At 42.5% G+C, this 23,715-nt stretch overlaps 1 protein-coding gene across 2 annotated transcripts in view; it reads left to right on the plus strand.

The window, feature by feature from the left end:
• The window catches only part of PIK3CB (phosphatidylinositol-4,5-bisphosphate 3-kinase catalytic subunit beta), an 85,381-nt gene extending 72,166 nt beyond the window's left edge, over positions 1-13,215 (plus strand). For both annotated transcript variants that reach the window (XM_031505654.2, XM_077785562.1), the window contains exons 17-24: positions 1,480-1,658; positions 2,304-2,413; positions 2,716-2,794; positions 8,231-8,398; positions 8,826-8,949; positions 10,004-10,149; positions 10,992-11,124; positions 11,588-13,215. In XM_031505654.2, coding sequence (XP_031361514.1) covers positions 1,480-1,658; positions 2,304-2,413; positions 2,716-2,794; positions 8,231-8,398; positions 8,826-8,949; positions 10,004-10,149; positions 10,992-11,124; positions 11,588-11,725 — 1,077 coding nt within the window. In that variant the 3' untranslated portion in view covers positions 11,726-13,215. The remainder of the gene's footprint in view (positions 1-1,479; positions 1,659-2,303; positions 2,414-2,715; positions 2,795-8,230; positions 8,399-8,825; positions 8,950-10,003; positions 10,150-10,991; positions 11,125-11,587) is intronic.
• Positions 13,216-23,715: the final 10,500 nt, after the last annotated feature.

The raw sequence follows: 23,715 nt of genomic DNA on the forward strand, positions 1-23,715 counted from the left end.
ATTGTACCACCAGATCATTAAGAGATGCTCACAATTCATGTTTGAAGTCTCTAATGTGGTTTTAGTGAGTTAATTTAGATTGTGATCTTAAAAATATTTGAAAACTGGTCTCTTTTTGGAGTAAAAGTATTTACTGTATCAGGCCACAGAGATTCACTCAGTGAATGAGTAACTCTGATTGTGGTGTTTGTCTGCATTGAAACTGCTTTGGGAGCATGTGGAACAGGGATGTTCTGTTGTGCTCTTTATTGCTGCAGCTCACAGGACATGGAAAAGACCATCTCTTCCATGTGTGCTCCTTAGCATTGTCAAAATCATGAAAAGAGTAGGTGGTGAAATGCTTTAAGTAATAGATGTAAGGTCAGTAAAGTTTTTGTGCACTTTACAGGAAGCAAATGTCAGTAGAATCAAAGAAGGGGCAAAAAAATTCCCAACTGTGCAAACACGGAAGAAATTCAAAGTAGAAATACTTCAAAAAGTTCCTGTTTGTACAACACAGGTTCCATTTTGTTCCCTTGTCACTGATGTTTGTACAGCTCCTAGAATAGTGGAAAAGCAGAGCCCTTTTGGTTTTGACAGATGGCTGACCTGGCAGGTCTCCACTGCCCAGTTTTATAATCAAACTCCATACAATTTCCACAGCATCCTGCCTGGCAGGATTCAGACTGTGGGAGGGGTGACTTTTGACTCAGCACCTTGTAAGTCAGGCTGAAGCTTCCTTGTATAGAAAAGAGCTTTCATGATTGTTGCATTGCTGCTGCTTGCTAGAGAATCTGTGTATCGCTCAGCACCTTAACTGGTGCAAGCACAGCTGATTGTTAGAAGAACTATTTAGTCAAAAAGTTGCTGAGATGCAGAAGTTTTATTTGCTGTATGTGCTGTCTAGGTTTGTCAGAGGGCTTTGCTCTGTCAGTGTTACACATTTACATCACCAGTTTCCTTAGAGATGTTGGAACAGTAAAAAACTTGGCAAAACAGAAGGGGGAAAGGAGTTAAATCCATCTATATTATTGTAAATAATTGCCTTGACTTTTTACACACTTCGAAGGTAAAAATTTTGCTTAGTATGTAGTGCTATGATTTTAAACACTGTAGACAATTAAAGCTTTTGTGTTACTTCAGAATGCCTAGGGGGCACCTATGTTATGTGCTATGTTGAAATAGGGAACTAAAATTTGTACTTTGAAGAAGGAATATGTGTTAATGTGTCATACATTAAATGCCTCATTCTTTTTTTTTGGAAATGTTAGGTCATGCTTTTAAAAGTGACTCAAAGTTTAGGAGATTTCATCTCATCAGTGTCTCTGTTAATTATGAAAATGGTATTTTTGAAACTTGAGCAATTGAATTTCCATCCATTATTTCCATTTTTTTTGAAGTTGTAGAATTATTTAATACTTGGTTTTGTTGTGAAATGGAATTTCACATTGTTACATCTCAAATCAGAGCAATAACTTAATGATAAAATATCTCTTTCAGGTGGAAGCCCTCAATAAAATGAAGACTTTAAATAGTCTAATTAAGCTGAATGCCATGAAGCAAAGCAAAGCAAAAGGAAAAGATGCAATGCATACGTGTTTGAAACAAAATGCTTACAGAGAAGCACTTTCTGACCTCCAGTCTCCTCTGAATCCTTCTGTTATACTCTCAGAGCTGCAGTAAGTAAAGAGTGAGCACAGTTTCACCATAGCTTTGCATGGCAGCAGTAGAGCAGGAACACATTTGTGTCTGAACTTCCTCTGGCTGCATTGTTCAGCGCATGCTGCCAGAAGGAACTTCTCCTGTAGTGACAGAAGCTCTGCTGTGCATCTTCTGAGGTTAAGGTATCAGGTAAATTGGAGGATTTTTTTGATCCAACATGAAACTTAATACTCTCTTAGTCAATGCATTACCAGGGCTAAACATGTTTAAATGTAAGCCTAAAAGTGAATTTTACTGCATTCCTGGCTTTTGTTTTTAACAATAAGCACAAAGGCCACAAAAACTTTCCACAACACTTAAATATAAAGTTTAAAATTTGATGGAAAAGGATATAAGGAAAACAGTTTTCTCTGAAAATGAGGATGCTTGATTTAAACAGTAGAGATACATTCACTAATCAGTATCAAATACATTCCATATGTAACAAATGTGTTCATAGCTTGGTGAGTGCTTGTGACATAACAGCAGAATGAAAGCAGACAGAGCATTTAAGTACTTCCAGACTGGAAGTCTACCTGTTCTTTTATGTTCTGAACCATGTTTAGATCTTTTCAGGTGAATTATTCCTATTTAACTAAGACTTCTGTTACATTTTCTTCTAGTGTTGAGAAGTGTAGATATATGGATTCTAAAATGAAGCCTCTCTGGATAGTGTACAACAACAAAATGTTTGGAGGAGATCTTGTAGGGATCATCTTTAAAAATGGTGATGGTAAGAATTGCCATAAGCTTTCAGTTTTCTCTTTTCCTTCTTCACTGTCATGTTTGCACTTGAACTGTGTTATTCTGTATTGCCATAATGTAAGCATGGATTACTCTGAGGTCAGTAAACCAATTAAGCATCTTCTGGCTGAGTTTCAAAGCATGGACACAGCCAGTCAGGATGATATATTTATGATTAATACCACTTTAACCCTTGAGCTGAGTGAGTATTTTTAGATCCCTTTTTCTGAAGGCCTTGGGAACTGGAGGAAGTTTGAGGAGTTGAAGCAGTGGTGTCACCTCTTGTTGCAGATCTCCGGCAGGACATGCTGACGCTGCAGATTCTGCGCTTGATGGACATTCTGTGGAAAGAGGCTGGCCTGGATCTCCGGTAAGGAGCTCCTGAGGGCTGCTTTCTTTGGATGGAGGGTCTGCTTTGAGAAATAAAGCTTCCCTGCTTTTAGCACCTTCCCCGCTGTCCTTTTTCTACACATCTGGGGTGAGCAGAGGTTCCAGCTGTTATGGCCAAGGTGAGCAGGCTGTGGGGAGTGTTACCTCTGCTCCTTCCTGCTGTGAGCAGAGCTCTCATTGCTGCTCACACCAGCCCTTAGAGCCACTGGGAACATCTGCAACCCTGAAGTCACCCTCTCTTGCTGGCAAATCACAGTTTGGATGCCAGAATGCATTTTTCCAATCAGAAATATCTTTGTATCTTCCAAAGTCCCTTGCATAGCAGCTTTCTTACTTTTGTATCCTTGAACAGGTAAACATGACTTCTTTGAAGGGATACTGGAGTATTCCTAAGAACAACAGTATCAATCATTGCTCAGTGTTAATTACACAACCCACTAGTACATGGAAAACCTTTTCACCCAAATTTATGAGCCAGTTTTAGGTAATATAATTCACAAATTCCAATTGGACTTTAGGAAAATAGTCTTAAAGAAGGTACTGGGTGTCACACAATTAGAAACTGTTTTTAGCCATAAATTAAATTTTGTATGTCTGTTCGAGAGCTGTAATCCTCTGTGTGTAAGTTCTGTTTACAAGTCTAGAAGTTCTTACATTTAAATATTGCCTGAAATACTTCATACAGATTCCTGCAGGTAATTTCAAATTTTTTATGGTTCAAGTATAGTAGTGGGAAGTACTTAAGGCATGTAACAGCACAGGTTAGTAAAATTATCAATTCGTTACTTAGGATGCTTAAGGAAAGGCAGGAATGTGAATTACAAATTGTTTCTGGAAAGCTACAGTTGTGATGAGATGGTTGAGTGTGTGTGAAGTTGAACACTGACTTGAGGAAACCTTAGGTCATTTATGTCATTATAAAGTGACTGTGGGGAGGCTGATCCAGCATTTGGGGGCAAGGACAGCCTCTGGCAGCTGTGGAATCCCAGATGAGGCATTTCTCAGTAGCTGCCTTCCCAGAAGCTGTTTGTGGTTCCAGCCTGGGCCACACACCATGCCTAGCAAACAGGAACAGTGATTAGAGTCATCAAATATGCTTTTCCTGACTAAGGCTTTTTTTTTTTTTTTTTAATGCAACAAAGGAAAACCAAAAAGAAGCTCTGATATCCAAGATTTTTCTTAAAACTCTGTGCAGAAAAAAAAAAGTAGAAAGGGGAAGTTCCTAGTGAGAATTGAAGTTCTATATTTGGCCTCTTCAATTTGTTTGCTTAACTGGGAGCATCTTCCTTCCATTCATCCTGTCATAGCTACAATTATGAAATAAAATCCTGGGACTGAGGCAGGGTTACAGTTCAGTGTCTGTCAAAGAGATTAGTCAGGCACTTGCCAAGACTCTGGAATGACCTTTCTTAAGAACAGAATTGGCCAAAACAACACTCAGAACACCCAGAGCATGAGGGCACAGCCAGCAGGGTGAGGTTTTGGCATCTCTGTGTTTATAGCCTGCGTCTCTCTCAAGAAGAGGCAGCTCCAGAATCTATGAGCCAGCAGTGGTGGAGAGAGTTCTGTGCCATATTCATGAGTCAGGACTCAGTGGTTACTTTTTGCTTGGATGAAAAGTATGGTCTCAAATGAAAAAGTAGTATCAGAGCTGCTTTCCTAAAAATACAGTGCCACATGCCCATACCAAAGAGTGCAGTCCTTGCTTCTTGCCCTGTATCATCCTTTCCCTGAAGTTATTTCCATTTGTGGATGCACAATGGATTTTGCACTTTTCAACTTTTTTCCACTGTGAAGAGTCTGATAACTCCATCCAAGTAAAAGAAGGGCTTCTCACTCGTGCCAGCAGTGTCAGAGCAGCCCTGGCTGCTGCTGCTCCACATCAGCTGTGTTTTGGCACAAGCAGATTGTCCAGCTTCCATGAGGCATGGATCAAATGGCAGCCAGTGCACCACTGAGCTGGGGACAGGATCACTGCCCTTCTAATGGCCCTGCAGTCTGCACTCAGTTCTCTATCAGTGATTGAAAATGAAACCTAAACTCAGTCTGTATCTAAAGCAAGCACAATATTCCCAGTGGGATTTCTCAACTCTAGAGAGGAATACCAAATATATATTGATTTTGAGAGCTGAAGGAGGAGGAATGTTTGCTTGTTTGTTTAACTGTCAAGTAATTTGTCTTATGGGTGACAAACAGGGCAGCGGGTGTATCAGAGAGGACACTTGTGTGCAGGAGGATGGCACCATGTGCTCCTGTAAGTCCTTCATCCTGGGCTCTCCCTGTGTGGGCAGAGCTGAGGAAAGCCAGGGCGTAGGGTGGATCTGCTTCCCAGAACAGGACCAGCACCAAGACAAACATTGACACTTAGAGGACTCTGCCTTTGGTCAGTTTACCTCAAATATCATCCACACGGCAGAGAGAAATGAACAAAGCAAAAAGTATATTTTTTAGTTCCCTACACCTTAATTTCTAAGACAAACTTGTACCTGAACACTGAGGAGGAAGTAGATGGCATATTTCAAATACGTGTCACAGCAGAGGAGCACAACATCTCTCTTCCCAGGGATGCTGTGGGGTCTGTGGTACTGCACCTCTCAGGAAAATCCTTGTATAAGAAAGTGTTTGGGCTGCTTTAGCTCTGTTACAGCATCAAAGTTGTGTTAGTGGAGAAATGAGTAAAGTAACAGCAACAGAAAATCATGAATTTGAGGAGTTTGAGCTATGGCAAGTCGCCTTTGCTGTGGTAAATTGTCATAAAAGTATTTGATATTTGGTTACTTTTTGACCAGATGCAGGACATTCTCCAAAACACTTTTTCATTTCAGTGCCTGTCTATACTGGGCTTTGATTTTTGTCTCCCTTACATGTGTGAGATCTGAGGTTACATGGTGTGTATGAGTGAAATCAGAGTTCATAAACATCCTGAAAAATGTATTTGTTACAACTCTTTAACATGTCATAATTTTTAAACTGTTGGACCTGAAGTTATAGAAAATGTATTGATAAATTACCAGTATTTTGTATGTGTTTGGAAGGGCACTGCTTTGGTGAATTAAACACTTGAAATAAAGAACAGTTTTAAATGAGTGAAGAGAATTTTCTGTCCTGCGCAGGATTTCAGTATTGATGTGTCCATGGCTTTTGCTGGCTTTAAAAAGCAGGGAGCATATCCTGCTGACAGATGCTGAAGTCAGAAAGACCAGGATGAGATGGAAAGGGCCCAGAGGATTTGTCCCTAACTTGACTCCTGTCAAACTGTCTCTCTGACAAGGATGTTTTTTCCTGCAGTTGTAAGCACACAGCTCTCCAGGGGCTGCAGGCTTTCATCATTGCCTGCTTTTGAAGGGGAAGTTGTTGGCCGTGCGCCCGGCTCCGCCGCAAGCGGGGTGGGTTGCGGTGCCATGGAAGGAGGCCAGTGTGCACTTTAACCTGGCCAGCTCTGGCTCCCATTTGTGGTGTGGTGATAAGGATGGGCAGAGCTTCCCCATGCCCAGGGGCAATCCCAGCCACCCTCCTGCTCCTGGAGAGCCACTGCACTGGGGACAGGGCTGGGACTGGGAAGGGCTCAGAACAGAAACAAGAAGAATGTTCCGAGCCTGCACTGCTCTGGAGTTGAGTGGTCTTGAAATAGCCTGTTGAATCTGGTTTTCAGTGCACTTTGTTGCCAGTAGGGAAGAATCCCAGTCCATATTGTGCTTCTGATGTCTTAGGATTTTAGCTTTCATATTTTTCAGATCCTGTAGTGCATTAGCATCTAACTCCAAACTCCATACAGTGTTAGTTACTGTCTTCACATTTTGGTCAGATAAAACAATCCCTCTGGGCCTGAAGCTCAAGGATACTTTACTGTCTGAGGCCCAAAAGTATTCAAAAAAGTGATTTAGGGGAAAGCAAATTGGGGGTAATTGACTTAATTAGCTGAAGCTGTAATTGGAGGATTAACCCCAGATATGTCAATGGACCAAACTCACAATTGTCTTAAAAACTGGTGCCCATTGTCCACCTTGGGTGTAGCCTCTGGGAGGCTTCTGACTGCCCAAGGTGTAGCTATTGAAGGCCTTCAGTAAATACCCACTTTATTCTCTGAATCTTGTCCAGCCTCTGTTCTAGGTAGCCACTCCAAGACACCACGGCTTGCTCCACTTCAGTTGTATTATCCCCTTGGTGGAGAAGCTGCTCAGTTCCCTGATAGCTATAAAGCCTAAAAAGTTGTGTTTAATTTCATAAGGAATTTTATTTCTTTTTCTTCCATAGCTTGGGATAATAGGCTGTGTCAATTTAGAGATGTGGTTATGCTTTGTAGCTATTCAACTTAATCTATTAAACTCTATATATAAAAATACTAATGACAGCTGCACCAGCAGTGAAATTTTATATACATATATACATATGTATGTATGTATGTATGTATGAAGGTAGTACACACATCAGTTTTAATGTCCTGCAATTGTTTTATACAGCTCTGTAAGTCAGTGAGTGTTAGCCTATACCTTTTGTGCTGCAGTGTAGATTTTTGTTGGTATTCATTGTCTTACCCATGGACCATGACCATAATTGAGATCATATTCTTGGCCTGAGCTGCCTGGTACAAGAGCAGACACCTCAATTTGTGATGCATTGCCTTTGATAAGTTTGCTGTAAGTTTCCCTTGCAAATGCTGAGCTCCCATCTCATGGGGTGTTGCCATTCTGTTGCACTTTTTAAGCATCTGGAGGGAGGAAATGTATTGGAAAAAAGATACACTTAACCGATTTATGTACATCTCTCCTTGATTTTAACCTTTAACTGTGTCTCACTGTAATGCAGTGACATGGTAAGTGACCAGTGCATTCACTGGTCACAGTGTGTGAATGCACAGGTGTGTTCTGAGATACTAAGCCAGTTAAGAGATGTATTCCTGTTTTCCATTGGGTTTCTATGCTTCAGTTTAGTAAGAGCTGGAAAACATTCTTTATGTTAATATTTAGAAGGATCTCTATCTAGCATTTTCCCTTGAAGTAGGAGGATGGTGGAAAAGGATAAGATCCTCTTTTGCATTTCCAGCAATAATTTATGAGGAGTGAACTGGAGCAGGTCAGGGTCTGTCCTGGCAGGAATTCACAAATGCAGACACAGGGCTCCCTCTGTGGCTTGTCCTGGGAAGTTACAAGAAACTGGGTTCCAGTAAAAAACAAAAATTAGGCTTTTTAAAATGTCTCTCTTCTTTGCATCTATATACATAATAGGAAAATGAAAATTTTAAATGTATTTCTGGTCTTTAACCTTTACAAGAAATTCCTGTATATTACCTCTTGAGAGTTTGCTGTCCACATGCGTATTCAGCCAAAAATCATGAGTATTCATCTCCAAACACTGAATACACTAAAGAAGCATTTTGCAGTTTTAGGTTCTGATGTGATTCTGTGTTTCCTTGCAGGATATTGCCCTATGGCTGTTTAGCAACTGGAGATCACTCTGGCCTCATTGAGGCTGTTTCTAGCTCAGAAACTATTGCTGACATTCAGTTAAACAGCAGCAACGTTGCTGCAGCTGCTGCCTTCAACAAGGACGCACTCTTGAACTGGCTGAAGGAATACAATTTAGGGTAATTTCTACACTTATTCTCTCAGCTATAGTATAAGCTACAAAATTTTCTGAAATTTCTCTTTTGTTCTGGAGGAAGGTGTGGTTTCTTGCTAATTGCTTTTTTAGCATATCAAATTTTGCCTGAGATTCATGGTACCCTTGGGCCTGGCATTTGCAGCATTTTGGCTGTATGCTGTTGAGTAAGTTAGATTAAATTTGGCAGCACAAACAAACCTATGAAAACTACATGAATCTCAAGCCTTGGTGTTGCCTTCCATACTGCATGTTCCCCATAGCTACCTTTACAGTGTTTTTTCCTCAAGTAATTCTGGTTTTACAGCATCCTAATGGACTTCTTGTTTAAACAAGCAAAAATCCTTTTTGACACCAAAGCATAACATGAATTTCAACAGTGTGCACTAATACAATTTTCTGTGTGGTTGCAGAGAGGACTTGGATCGAGCAATTGAAGAATTTACCCTGTCTTGTGCTGGCTACTGTGTAGCTACATATGTGCTGGGAATTGGTGACAGACACAGTGACAATATCATGGTCAGGAAAAATGGGCAGGTAAAAATCCCTTCTGTAGGCGGAATGCTTTTGGTGTCCTTGGTGTGCAAGAGTTCTCTTGAGAACATGTAATTTCTTTGGTGCCTTGGTGAAAGGAAAGTCGCACAGGGTTAGAGCTGAGGTCTGTGGTTCACTGAGGATTGGAGAGAGCTTCAAGGAAAGGAAATGTAATGCTGGGGGAAGGACAGAGAACAGCCTAGTCCATCAGCAATTCTGTATGGAGAGAGGCTGTTCTGCAGAGCTTTTACAGACAATCCAAGAGGCCTTATAATGATTCCTATTAATTGAATAAAAGTGGTCTTCAGGTATCTTGCAAAGGGCTGCCCTTAAAAATCCATGAACTGCATTTTGGAGCAGTGTGGTTTCCCTGAAGTGAGTCTGTGCAGCTCAGCCCTGCAGAAATGCTCCGTGTGGAGCCCAGCACCAGCACAATGCTGTACACTCAGAACCTGGGAGAGCTCCTAGACATGTGCTTTCTTTATTGCTACTCTGTAATGTAACTTGTCTGATTTAATTGAAATTATTCTTCCTAGAAAATCAGGAAAGATTATAAAATTGAGAGTTTTACAGACATTTGCAGTATTCTTTTTAAGTTTGTACTTTCTTGAAGAAAGCTGGAATGCCCTTAACTTCAATTCTAACATGGGGAACTGCCACAGGGTCCTTCAGATTACCTCAGCTCTGCTACCTTTGTCTCTATCCTTGTGTGGGAAGGTCTTGGATGTGATGATGTTGAGCCTTGTGCACTCATCCTTGGGCTCATTTTTGTCTGATACTGCCACCAAGATGTCTCTCTTTGGCAGCAGCAGCCTAAACTTGAGAGAATCTTTTGCTGCAGTGGTCACTTAGAAGAGTACGGATGTTATTACTGACTTTAACTCTTGAAGTGATTTAGAACCAAATACTCCCAAAGGGTAGAAACCACAACCTTTTGGAGGTTTTGGAGAGTAACAGCTGTTCTTGATACCTGTGTCCTGTAGAGACATTTAAAAAGTGACACATTTCACTGGAGAGATTATTTTTCACTTGTTTTTTGTTTTGTTTTTGTTTTTAGCTCTTTCACATAGATTTTGGGCATATTCTTGGAAACTTTAAATCCAAGTTTGGAATTAAAAGGGAACGGGTACCTTTCATACTCACGTATGATTTCATTCATGTTATTCAACAAGGAAAAACGGGGAACACTGAAAAATTTGGTCGGTGAGTGTTACTTTGATCTATTTGTAATTGAATTGATAATTTTTAGCATCCCAGAACCTACCTGGGGTTAGTTTGCTCATTTGCACTTGTGTGGAAGTGTGCCGACATGCATTTACAGAACTATCTACTGCTCTCCCTGAGCTGGAATGTCCACAGATGACTTCAGAACCAGGAGCTGCAGCTCTGCAGTTGATCCCCACAGCAGGAGGTGGCAGGTTCCGCTGGGCTCAGCTCTGCCTGCAGCAGCTCTGGGCCCTAGGCAGGGCTGCCAGACTGTTGTTCAAGCACTGCCCTTAGGAAGAGGCTCCCTCCTGCCCTTCCTGTCCATCAGGGCAAGTTCATTGTGCTGCCCCATGCTGGCCTTGCTTGGATGCTTGGCCACGAGGAACCATGTGCTTGTGGTCCACCAGCCCTGGAAGCTGGTTCAGTTTTGACCATGGAAGGAATTAGAAATGACAGATATTAGAGGGACTGTAATAGAGCTTTGGCTTTTCCACTGTAGCCCACCCCATAGGATCATCAGGGCATTTCACCTAACAGATTCTCAGGGAGGTGGGACCATGACCCCTGGCACTTTGTTCTTTCCGAAGAGCAGCTGGAGGTATTTCGTACCGAGGGCTCGCTGGGGAGGAGTGGGATGTGTCTGTGGGAATGCACAAACACAGGTTCTGTGGGCATTCTGTCCTCTCTGTGCTGTTGCACAGGCTGTGTTTGTCAGACAGCTGACAGAGTGCAGGTAACAGTAAAACAGTAACAGTTGCAGACACTTCCAGTGTGTGACTCTCCCTGGTGTGCTCCCTCCGTGTGTGACTCTCCCTGGTGTGCTCCCTCCGCCCGCACAGGTTCCGGCAGTACTGTGAGGAAGCCTACCTGATCCTGCGCAAGCACGGCAACCTATTTATTACCCTCTTTGCACTGATGCTGACTGCAGGGCTGCCAGAGCTCACCTCTGTCAAGGACATCCAGTATCTCAAGGTAAAGTAAGAGCTACAGCTCAGCAGGACTCAGCATTTCTCCAGGATGTGATTTTTTGATGCCAAGATGAATACATTTTCATTGTTTTCCATTTCTGTGAAGATTTCCACACAGTCCTTGAAGTTTTCTTTTTCAGCTGTATAGAACAAGGTCTGTAGTCAGGCCTAGTGCTCAGAGGGTGACGATCTGTGCATCTTAAATGGAGTAATCTCAGAGATATTTTACATCTTGGCACAAGCATAGACCTAGAAAGGTGAAAATTATTTGCTTCATTCTCTTTCAGTTTTATTTTTAAACCCAGGAAGATATATTATTTAAACCAAATGATGTATTGCTCAATGAGTAGTAAGCAAAAAAGTGTCAAAGGAGAACAAACCACACTGTGGCTTGCGTTGAAAGGTGAGGGAGGGTTTAACTATGCTTTTTAAAACTCCTAACAGTCCTTGTTTCCCTGTTGCCTTAGGACTCCCTGGCCTTAGGGAAGAGTGAGGAAGAAGCACTAAAACAGTTCAAGCAAAAGTTTGATGAAGCTCTGCGGGAAAGTTGGACTACTAAAGTGAACTGGATGGCTCACACTGTCAGAAAAGATTACAGGTCCTAGGAGATTCTGGCATTTGCACTAAGCTGAAGGTTACCTTGATAAGTGTTTGTAAAGGGTTTCTGTGGTATGGACCAACAAAACTTCAGGAGGCACTGGGACAATGCTCTCAGGCACAGGGTGGTTCTTGGAGAGCCCCGCACAGGGCCAGCAGTTGGACTCTGATCCTGATGGGTCCCTTCCAGCTCAGCACATTGTGTGCTTCTATGACCTGATCCAAAACAAGAACGGAAACGACAGCGAAAACAAACAGACTGAAATAATTCCCGAGTCGTTTGCACTCCGCTTCTGAATGCTTGATTCCAAGACTGTCTCTACAGTTAGTGAACATCCTGGATAATCAGTTCCTGCTGACTTTGCACGCTGAGAGCTACTAGGCATTTTTAAAAATTCTTTGGTACTTTATGGAGGTGTAAATATTTGTTTTTATACGTTAGGGTAATGTGCTCTAACATATCCTCAGGAGGTTTGAAGATCTCTTACAGAACTGTTCTTTGTTTAAAGTTAGGACTTGAAGAGTACATTTTTTTTATATCCTAATCTGGCCATAAAATGAGCATATTGTGTATATTTTTCATATGACCTCTGCCCTGCTGGCACAGATGCATTAATTCTACTGTAAATAGCAATGGTATCACTGTACTGCAGGGAGCTGCTTCATATCTGTGCTGCTGCCGAAGGAAGGGTGGGTGTGTGGAGGGTGGGGGAGACCTGACAGAGGTGATGCAGCATCCAGATGTTCAGGGCTACACAGCTTTCTTCCTCTGACTTAAGACACAAAAGAAGCCCTTCAGAATGAGGAAGGTTAGGCCAATTCCAGACATGCCTGAGAACCCCTTGTTGGTTACAGTCACTCAGCCTCTGGGGCTTTGCCTTCAGCTCCCAGAGGGGCACAGTTTGGTTTGGCTTCAGCAAGAAGTTCCTTCCAGCCTTACACTGAAATTCCTGTCTCAGATCAATCCTTCCCTGCGAAATGTACTGACCTATGTAAGGGATGTTTTCCTTAAATATACTACACAAAGTGATTTTTAAAGCATGCATACCAAAAACCCCAACTGGTTGGTGAAGCAAGAGTTTATGGGGAAAGATCATTCCAAGGAACACCAATGCAGTCACTGATTTTATGACTCTATTTATTAAAAGCTTGCAGGTATTTTGCTTTACTGAGATATATATGTTGAAGATGGTTGCTGCAGAAACTGGATTTGTTTTAATTTATTTAGTGAGGTACCAGGCTTTTGGGTGCTTAAATGGAGAGCAAATTTGTTACGTGCAATAGGGAACTGCTGGTTAAAAGATGTAACAAATTGTTCCTGAACATCAGCAAGAGAGGTTTAACTACTGCCTGTTCTCCAAGGAACACTGGTAGCTCTTGATTCTTGTGGACATTTGAAAGAGAATTAAACATATATATTTACTTTTTGACTAAACACTTGTTCTGCATAGAAATGTTGGATGGTGTATGAATTTAATTAAAGTAGGTTTTACTTTGTTGAGAGTGTTTTGTTTTTGTTATTTTGGGGTTTCCATGTTTATTTTAGAGGTTAAGAACTTACCGGGAATCAGTTCTGTGTAGGGCATTGATTCTCATCTCCTCACCCTATGGGCTTAATCTGTCTGAAAAGACTTCTAGAGTATTTTAAAAGTAACAAGTGGTATGTGGGTTGGTTTTGTTGGGTTTAGGGCTGTTTCTTAAATATACAATATAGTAGCATTTAAAGTTTGCCATGTCCTTTTTAAAAATTTTATTATTTCTATAGCAGATGGCAGGAAAGTTAAAAAGAAACTACATTGCAGGTGACAGCTCTGAAAAAAGTAATGACATCCTCAGGTAATTCACAGCATGTAAATTTGCATAAGGAAGCCTTCTGCACACATTCTGTTTTTCTGTGAGACAGAGCACTTGGATATCTCTGGTCTTGCTGAGGGAGACATCAGCTTTTCCAAGACTTTGGGATGAAGTTGGTGAGTGCCCCTTGGCTGCCTGGGGCTGGTGTGCATGGGCTCTGGCAGGAGGGAGCACAGTGGCATCTCCATTTTTTTCCTTCATTTCCGTGGCTCCGAGGGCAGCTGGGTTCCCTGTCCCACCCCAAGCATCCCGTGGGACTCAAGGCTGTGCTCAGGCTCCCCTCTGCACTGCTGCAGGGGAGAGCTGGGACCTGCAGGTGCAGGAACACCTTCCCTGCCTCCAGCAGGGAAGTTACCTCTTTACTGCACTGACTCAAGAGGTTTTGTGGTGGTTGAGGGGATTTTGGATGCCAGTTTAATGCAGGTTGTAAAAGTACTTGAGATGGTGATAAAATCCCGTTGCCTCTGTTCCTTGAGGAATACTTAGAGGTGATTAGGAAATACTGCTTCTGCTCAGTGTTTGTCTTCAATGGTTGTGCTGTGTTTGGTTTTTACCTTCTCTATGTTTACTCTTGGCAATTAATTAACAAGAATGGGAAAAGAAAGTTAGAGACGAGTTAAATGGTCTTTTTTTGTGTTTGGCAGGAAAGACAGTGAAGCGTTTTCCTCCTGTGAATTATCTTCAAATAGCTGAGAAGAGATCCCATCTCAAAGCAGTGCTTCCCAGGCTGACTTCTCAGAGCTGAACCCGGCAGGGAGCAGCATTTACCAAGTCACCAAAGCTGATTCTGTGAAACTTTCAGGTTAAGTTTTGAGTCCTGGCTGGCTGAATTGTATTAGTAAAAAGATCACCACTTTTCCCTGGTTTTTGTCATACCTGTGGCATAAAGACTTTCATTCAGAAAATAAATAAATAAATTAACTGCTTTGTGAAAAGTCAAAGGAGACTTTAACCTTGACACTGTCATCCAAGACTAGGTTTTGGTACATCAGTCCATTGATTATTTCTGTACTTTTCTCACAATGCCCAGCTCTAATACTAAATTGGTAAGTTAATTTGGGCTAATTTGGAGCATATTATTTTAGACCACTTCCTGAATTCAGAAGTCATCAAATGGTTAGATTATAATAAGATAATTTAAAGATTTTGTGTTGGACCTTCAGTTCATATGGTCTCATGTTAATTACCTTTCTTTCTATATGTCCACTGGAAAAATGACTTTTCCTTCTCAAGGCCTTCATTGCATCTGGCAGAGGGGAAAGCTGCTTGGGCTGCTTTAAAAACCAGGGCAGAAATTGAAATGCAGTGTGTAAATGATCTTTATTTGTTCTAGTTTATGATTGCATGATTGCTTGATGGGTTTACTTTCTACCTTGAATCATTTATTTTGTAACAAACGGTGACAGCTGCTGCTTTTACACTCCTGCTTGTCCTGTGTTGGATTTCCAGGGAAAGAGCTCCCATGGATTTGCCCCTCAGCTGTGGAGCTGCCTCCTTTCCCTCTCATGCTTGTATTGGTTTGTATTGGTTGTTTTGGCAGTGGGGTGTTAGAGGTTGTCAAGTCACTCACATTCCAGCAAATGCCTTGGACAGAGCCCATTCCTGTATTTAATATAAAAGAGTCCACTATTCCTCTTTAATCTCCCAGAGCTATTGAAATCAGATAATTAAATAGTAGAGGCTCTTAATAATTGATATGTCAGGCTATAGCATTGCTTTATTCTGTTGGATGGTTTCAAGCCTAAATCTTTTAAATATGTAATCAGTTTTCTATTATTATTCTTTTACAATATACTGTATTGGTGTAATTACGTGTTTGAGCCAGCTTTAAAATCTAAGCCTGAAATCCTCTGCTAAGATATAATAATTTTAAAAATTACTTGTCTGGCATGACACTCCAAGAGCTGAGGGAGCAGAGCTGTTCTGGTGCACCAGTGTCAGGAGGTGCTGCCAGTGCCCTGCTGCTTTTGGGCCTCATTGTTTGCACGGGGCTCTGGAGTTTTTGGAGACAAAAGGGGCTCACTGTGGTGTGGCTGATGAGATTAAAGCCAAGCTAAACTCAAGGTGTGGTTCTACTGCCTGACCTCAATGGACACACCTTAACCTTGGTGTGGTAGGAGCAAACACAGCACCAGCAGATCTCTGCAGCAGATTTTGGTAGCCAGTGCAGGCAAGGTGCAGTAATTCACCAGCTGCTGAGAAAGCAAGTATAAAACTGTTGGTGCTGCCTCAGTGCATAATAAAAATGTTGTAGTTACTCTCCCCAAACATGATTCCATGCCCAGTGGAGGAGAGGGGAGGTGCTCCTGCCAGGAGCATTGGTTCATCCTGATTGACTTTTAAAATGAATTAAAGTGACAATCAAGCACCATGGAAACATAGTTTTGGAGGGATTAAGGCCCTTGTAGCACAGGAGTGTTCATAAAATCTCATTTCTGGCTTTAGAAGTCTGCATTTGGGCAGGAAGTCTGGGCAATTGCTGGCAATGTGCAGAACCAGTGAAGTCTGGGCAGAAGGGAGGAACCTGGCAGCAGTTCATTCCAGTTCGTGAATCCTGCCTAAGGCTTTCTCTTACATGAAATTCCTAATGGGTTTTGCCCTGGGTGCTTCCAGCAGCTCGGTCTGGTTCCTGAAATGGTCTCTGTACCTCCTGCATGAGGAGCATTGAGTGTCTGACATTCCACAAAGGGAGATGAGCACTGTGGTTCAAGATACTCTGGAGCACAGCGTTGTATATGTGGCTCTGAACTCCTCCTGCTGAAACTCTTTTCCTGGGGGGATGGAAACAAAACACAAGAATAGATGTTGTAGCTCAGTCCAAGTATTCCCTAGGGATAGGAAAAAAATCTGGATTCCAGTCACCTTACCAGACGTTCATTCGAACAAAAATGGAACAGCTCCAAAAGAGGAGTGGAAAGGACAGAGTCCTTTTCCCTATGAACTTGTTACTTTCAAATTTAGGAAAAGGAGAAATTAAATGAAGGTCCTAACGTCCCAGCCTGTGTTCTTCTGCTTAGCTAAATAAAAGAACCCACAGCCATTAATATTTATAAAATAAATATTAATAGCTGTAGGAAACGAAGTCTGTTTAGCTTGTTCTCTACCAAAGAGCAAGGAATTAATCCTGCACATAGATTTGTGCCCCTTGGCATGTGAGGAAAAGGTGCATGCTGCTAGACTTGAGACTCTTCCCGAGGCTACTTCCACCCTTCACCTCTGCTTGGGAATTCCACAGTGGTGAAGTCTTTTGTACACCTGGACCTTAATGTCACCCCCCCTGCCCCAGAGCCTTGGCCTGGTGTCTGGAGATGTACTACACTGTTTGAAGAACTACTTAAAAATACAGGTCAGGCTTTTAGAGCTCAAAGAAGGCTTAAATACCTCGTGAGTTGTGATTGTCGTTGCTCCTTTTAAGGTGAGGTGCAGGAACACAAGTGAGATGTTGAAAGCCTGTGAAAGTTTGGAAATTCTAGGAGGGAACTGGGATGCAAGCTGCAATCCTTGTGGCCAGGACAATTTTTAGAAACCCCTTTCCCCCATAAAGTCGCATCTCAGAGGTAGTTAATTTAAAAATAAAACGTTTAATATTCTAGACCACAAACAACACTGAAGCAAACAAAGGCATTCCAAGAGGCTCTGCGTGTAATCGTCACGCGCACGTTTGCAGCTCCATGTTTCCTTGAGAGGAAAAGGAAAGCTCTGGAGGATATTTCTGAAACAATTCCCTGCCCTTAACAGCTGAGAGATGTTTAGCTTACACCTCTGTTTACCGGGTTTGCGCTGGTTACATGAGCGGTGCTACAGACTGAGCTGCGGGGCGGCCGCGGCCGCACGGAGCGGCTGCCGGGGGGGACCCGGCGTCCCGATGGATCCAGCCGCGGGCTTGGGACGCGCTCGGGGCCCGCAGAGCTTGTGCGGGTTCAGCGGGGCAGGGCTGCGCTGTCGTAGTGGTCGAGCAGGCTGTGTGCGATGAAGGCTTGCGAGTGCAGGGTGCCGCAGGGCCGGCAGAGCAGGATCTCGCAGCCCGGGCACATCCCCCGGCAGCGGCGCGGGGCTGCGGGCTGCGCCGGCCAGCGCGGCTCCTCCTGCCCGCCGCCCCTCCCGTGCCGGCGCCTCCGCTTCTCCTCGGCCAGCGGGCTGCTCCCCTGCGCGCTGAGCCCGCACAGAGAGGGGACGGCCTCAGCCCGCGCGCTCCTGGATGGATTCAGGCAGCAGAAGAATTAGTGAGTTCATAAACCATTCGATTTATGAGCCCTTCCAGAGCCTGTACCTGTGACACACTAGGAGAGCGTGCCCTGCGTGGCCACCTGGAAAAGCAGGGATGGACAGCAAGAAGGAGAGTCTGGCTCTGGTGCTGTGGTGGTAGTGACAAGCCATTAGTTTTAAAGCACAGAATTAATAAAGGATTTTCATCATTTAAACAAAACCATAAAAGAGTGGCATCAGCTAACGGGGTAGGAGCTTCTTCTGTGCGTGACTGTGACATGAGCCTTGTGTGTTTGCATGAGCAAACACACAAGACAAACTCCACAGAGCTCTGGGTCTGACCCCATGCTCCCCTACATCATCACAGAGGTTCTTGTCCCACTCGTGTGCACCAGCAATGCACAACAATGCTGGCCAGTAAAGCCAGCACTGGCCAGTATTGCGCTGGCCTTGGCCAGAGATGGAAGAGCTGAAAGAAAAGTTCTCCTGATCAAATTACATACCCTTCTGTTCTACCTACACAGTCCCTTACAGAGCTCATGGATCAGTGCTGGCTGTAGAGATGATCTGATTTGGCTACACCACTATGAAAAGTCTGTAAGCTCTGATGGCTCCAATGCATTTAAAAACCACTGCCATGCACTGTGTCTGTAGGAGTAGGTCCAGTAAAGTCTGAAGTCTGACTCTCTCCATAAGCATGGGAGTACCAGGGGAGATTACTAGATCACTGTTCAATTTTTAATTTTTTTCTTTTATCTCAGACTGGGGAAAATTCATATTTATCACTCACAAATAAGGATCAATGTTCAGAAAACATGATTTTACTGTTTCAATTGTATTTGTCTGCCTCCTGAATGCACTCTTCAGTGAAATTATGAACAACAGAGAACATTTCACAGCAGTAATTCACTTCTTGGATGTTTGACTATGTTTCTAGTCCAGTTCCTCACCAGTGCAGCAAGAAAAATCCCAAAACCAAGCCCTTGGTATTAATTGTGCTGCAATTAGATCAGTCTGAGGGAAAAATCTGGCTCTCAGGTTCATTTCTTGCTAGTGTATTTTAATCTTCTGTGGAGCCTGCAACCAGCTGCTGTGGCTATCAAGCCTAATGCAGTTAGCTGAGTAATTGTGGAGACTTGCGTGCACTTCCTGCTAAGATGGTAATTTCATGATAATTGCCAAAGACAGAGTCCTTTCAGGAGATCTGTAGGAAAAACAGCTCTTGGATGAGAAAAGACACTTTTTGGAAACCCCTCCTTGATCTTAGCATATACTCAGTTTACTTCATGTTAAGGAAGAATAATTCCAGGGAGAAAGACCCAAGAAGAGAATTTCAAACCCTGTAAGGACAGTTATGATACCTCTAAACTAATACATTCACAGAGCAGTAAGTGAAAATAATTTTTGCCTCTGCTTACTTAAATTAAAAACCCAAATATTTATTATTTGTTTATCTGCTTGTTTCAGTTCCCCTTTTCTCCTTCTAATTGAAAAGAGTAGGTATAAAGGCACTATTGCAGGAGCACAAGCATTAATTATGAATTTTCAGAAATTTCAAGTAGCATTAACTTTGTTGAACAGTGATTTTTGCTGCTGCCCATGCATTGGCATTTTCCATTACACCCCAGAGTTACAGCTCTGGTGCAACAAAAACTTGCAGCAAAGTGGGGTTGTCCCAGTGGCAGTGGTGGTGTATACCTGGAGAAACAGAGAGCTGCCCCTGCTAATCTCTTGCTCAGAGCATAGGGAAATGGATGTAAGATAAATACACAGACACACCAGACTTGGAGAAGTTAATTTCATCTCTAGTGCTGCCAGTGACTTAATAGTTTTAGCTCATGTTGTTTAATTAGCCTCTGTTTCCTCATTTGTGAAACATTAATCCAACAGAGGTAACAAGGTGTCTGTGGCTCTTCCAAAGCTGCTCTGGAAATACTCACAGAATTTCTTGTTTGAAAATGTATGCAAAATATAATCTTGGATGTACTTACAGTTTCTTTTTTGGAGACCCAGAGAAGAGGCTCAGTCGAGAAAATCTCTTCTTGAACAGCCGCTCTCGCTTTTTCCGGCCGTGCTTCCCCTCTCCTGTGCTTTCTTCAGTCAGCTCCTTCTTTCCTTTGTGCCGGCTCATTTTATCTGTCATACCAGCAGCACCTGCGTAGCTGGAAGCAGAAGTCTGAGTCTGAAAACCTCTGCTTTGCTGAGTTGTACTTGGTGAAGTCTGGATCTGCTGCTTTACAGACCTGAGAGGGTCCCAGGCACACAGGAGTTCAGTGGAGATCACTGAGCAGCCGCTTTCCATCAGATGAAGCAAATACCTGCTCTGAAAAATCCTGCAGGCACAAAGTGACTCTGGATAGTCTTGCTCTATTCCAGATAATTATGGAAAGTAGGCTTGGACATTAAATAGAATGAATATTTCTCTCTGCATGCTCTCTTTCGTGATTGAGGAGTTCCTTAAACCAAGAGTAGAGGCAGCTTGTTTGACACAAGCGAAGAGCCAGGAGCCAGGGAAACAGCTTTGTGCAGGGACCAGAAGCAGTGAAATAAATGTGAGATGGAACAAATGCTGCTAGGCAAAAACAGACCTCTGAAAAGATGAAGAAACAACTGGGGATTTTAGTTAAGGCTCAGAAATTTTTTTCTTTTGATAAAGCAGTTGATTAGCCTGCATTTCCGCGTTGCAATGCTTTGTCTCCAAGAATTATCCCTTTGGCCTCTCTGATCAAATTAGTCCCTCTGCTCCACATTTCATATTTGGTAATTGCATTAACTTTTAGTTGCTTGACTTGGAGGGTCATGCTCCCCCCCCTCCTCTGTCTGTTGTCTTGTTCCTGTCTGCTACAAATACTTCCCACAAATCTTCTAAATCAAACCACACAAAGGCTTAAAAACAAAATTGGCAACAATTTTTAACTTTTCTTCTTTTACTCTTCTCCCTCCTCAGCCCCTCACAGACTTTTAAGCAGAGTTCCCTGTACCCAGTTTTTACCACAGGGACACACACAGGCAGGAGGGAGTGGGCCTCACTGTGCAAATGCTTGGTAGGATCATACCTGCAAAGTTTTCAAAATTATCCAATAATATACTTTAACAAGAACTGTAAATCCTTTGAAGGAGCACAGAGCATCACACCTTGCTACTCAGGCTTGCTAATGAACTACTCAGGGTTTTAACAGAACCCAGGTAAGCTGGACCTGGATCTCTCAGAGAAATGGCAGAAAAGACAATTTTTGAGAGGAATTACAAATGCTTTACTGACCTGTAAAAGGAAATGGTCACTAAAGCACTAATATGCTGTGAAGAAATTAATAGAAGTTGTGAGTGAAAGGAAATTACACACCCCACAAATACAGATTGAGGTTTTAATTTGCGACAAAATAATCTGCAAATGCAAGACCCATTTTCGGCAAGCAGTGGTGCTGAAGTGAAGCTCTGCAGAACAGACCACCTGTGGCTAATAGAGGCAGCAACTGGGCAGGCAGGCATCTGCCTTGCTTCTGAGAAGTGAGCTGCAAAGGCTGGCTCGTTCAGTACCAATTCCACTTTTCTAAAAAGTCAAGAGAAGAAAACAAACTACTTAAAATAAACATGTAGAACTGACAAAGGATTGAAGATACATAGAACAGATATTTTCTTAATCCTTTCGAGCAATAGTTTCTGAGAAAAATGTACTTTGCACATGTCTAGTGTTTAATTTCTCTTTTAAGGATTAATTTGTCTGGCTATGATGAATTTCCAGTGGCATAAGTTCTGGAGATTTAGGGGGAATTCCTCCTATACTTTGTTTAAATGCACTGCCAGATCAGAAGATTTGAAAATGCAGCATTTGAATAATTGATTTATTTGCCTTGCTTTTCTTTTCTGCTTAAATCTTGTGAAACTTAATTACCATTACTTTCTATAAACCAATTAACTGCTCTCAGCCTTCTTATTTGGCACTAACAGTGTTTTGTTTTGTGAGCCAAAGTAACCAGTACTGGTGTTACTGTGGCTGGCCCTGAGATTTACTCTATTGTATGGGTACTCTATAAAGCTGTGGACTACATGATGACTCCTCTGTGTGGGGATCCTACTTGCAGATCCACGAGAAAATACATTTCCCTCAGGTGAAGATCATGTAACAGCAGTATATAAGATTTTCAGGAGCCTCAGTCTTCTATCTCCAGGTTGCCCCTAGATAATTATAAGCAAATTATAGCACCTGCAAGACTCCAGGTGCCAGAATTGATTTCCACTTATGATGGTGGCTGGTTGGCTTTCATTCTGGAACATCCTCAGCAGTGTATTGGTGGCTCTGAAACTGCCTTCATAAACAAAATTTTGCTTCAGGATAAAATACAAATTATGGACGGGATAAAACCCCAAGAGTTTACAAAGCAGACTGATTGTTTTCAATACCCAAGAGGGGCGGGATGAAGATGTAGGAAGTTATTTTCCAAAAGTGGAGCATTTTCATAGCCTCCAACTGCACCAGCCCTGATCCTGCTGTTGTTGTTACACCAAACAGAACAAGAGGGAAAATCTCTGTGGCAGTGCAAACAGACAGAGCAAAAGATGCCAGACAGGAGAGGAGTTCCAGAGAAACTATTTGGATAGCAACGGGGGGACAATTTCTCTGTGTCACCAGGATGCAGATTTTCTGATTCAGTTCTGTGACTTAAATGACATTTAAGCTGTTTGGACTCATTCTGGTCATACTAGTTTTGCCACCACAGGGTGTCTCTGCATCTCTTCTAACACCAAAGGGTTTGGTGGCCTTTAATGGCAATCTGCAAGCTTCAGGGAATGTAGGGCTATAGGAAATGTCCCCCAGATCAGCTGTGGCTTTTCCTCAGGATTGTGAGCCTTCTTGGATTGGAATGGTGATGCCTTCATTAGCTGGTACGAAATTCTATTTTTAGCAGCTACAGTGCAATGATGTTGTTTAATCTGGTTTAGAGACCTCTCTGTTACCACTCTGGAGGAAGCCACAGCCAGATGATCTGGGGCACTGGGGTAGCTTTAGCTGATTCTGCACTGTGCTCACAAGGTCTGAGGTGTTTTCCCTGTAGTGGAATGCTTCTGCTAATTTCTGATTTCTAAGTTTCCTGACTGCCATTTCACCTTTATGCTTGTGTGGATATTTTCTGTTCCCCTTCAATAGGGATAAAGGTGGCATGGGGTCAGCACAAACACTATCATTTGCTTCATTTGCTCTGGATAGTTTGTATAATAAAACTTTTCAATATGTTGGATTTGGAGTCTTCCAGGTTTTTTTTTTTTTTGGGGGGGGGGAGTTTTTTTTGTTTGGTTGGTTTTGGTTTTGGTTTTTTTTGGAGACTTGTGAGCTTTGGTCTAGCACCAGCACTTGTTCCACCCTGCATGGGTGGAAGTGAGACCACAGAATGGGCAGAAAGGTCTGGTGGAAGACGTCTCTGTCCCAGAAGCTCCTGACCTCACAAGTCAGGAATGACTTGTTACTTTCTCAATATTCAGGTGTGGCTTGTGTTTAAAGATGAAGGTGAGAATGCTCCTGGTATCAGGTTGTGCCTGTGTTTGGTGCTGGCCTGAGTGTGGGTGCTGCTGTGGCATCACACAAATAATCACGTAAATATATCATACAAACAATCATATATATAATATATGACATGAATGTATCTTTGTCTAGGATAGCTGAAAAGTAAACTCTCCTCGGCACAGAAGGAAGGAGGAATTCCAGATGAGAATTGCTGAGCTAAGTAATCTGTGGGTGGATAAAGTTGGGCATCTCCTGATTGTCATCAGGGCGTGCCAATTGGTTGAAACTCTATCTTCACATAGAGAAAATACAGTTTGAAGTGTTTTTTACTTCCATCAGGAAAGGTTTCTATGGCCAGGCTCTCATGAGTGTGATCTATGATTGAAAAACCTAAGGCTCGAAGTGGTGCCCAAAATGTCCAAGTGGTATTTATTCATT

Source organism: Lonchura striata, chromosome 10, assembly GCF_046129695.1.
Source record: "Lonchura striata isolate bLonStr1 chromosome 10, bLonStr1.mat, whole genome shotgun sequence".
NCBI classification, from domain to species: Eukaryota; Metazoa; Chordata; class Aves; order Passeriformes; family Estrildidae; genus Lonchura; species Lonchura striata.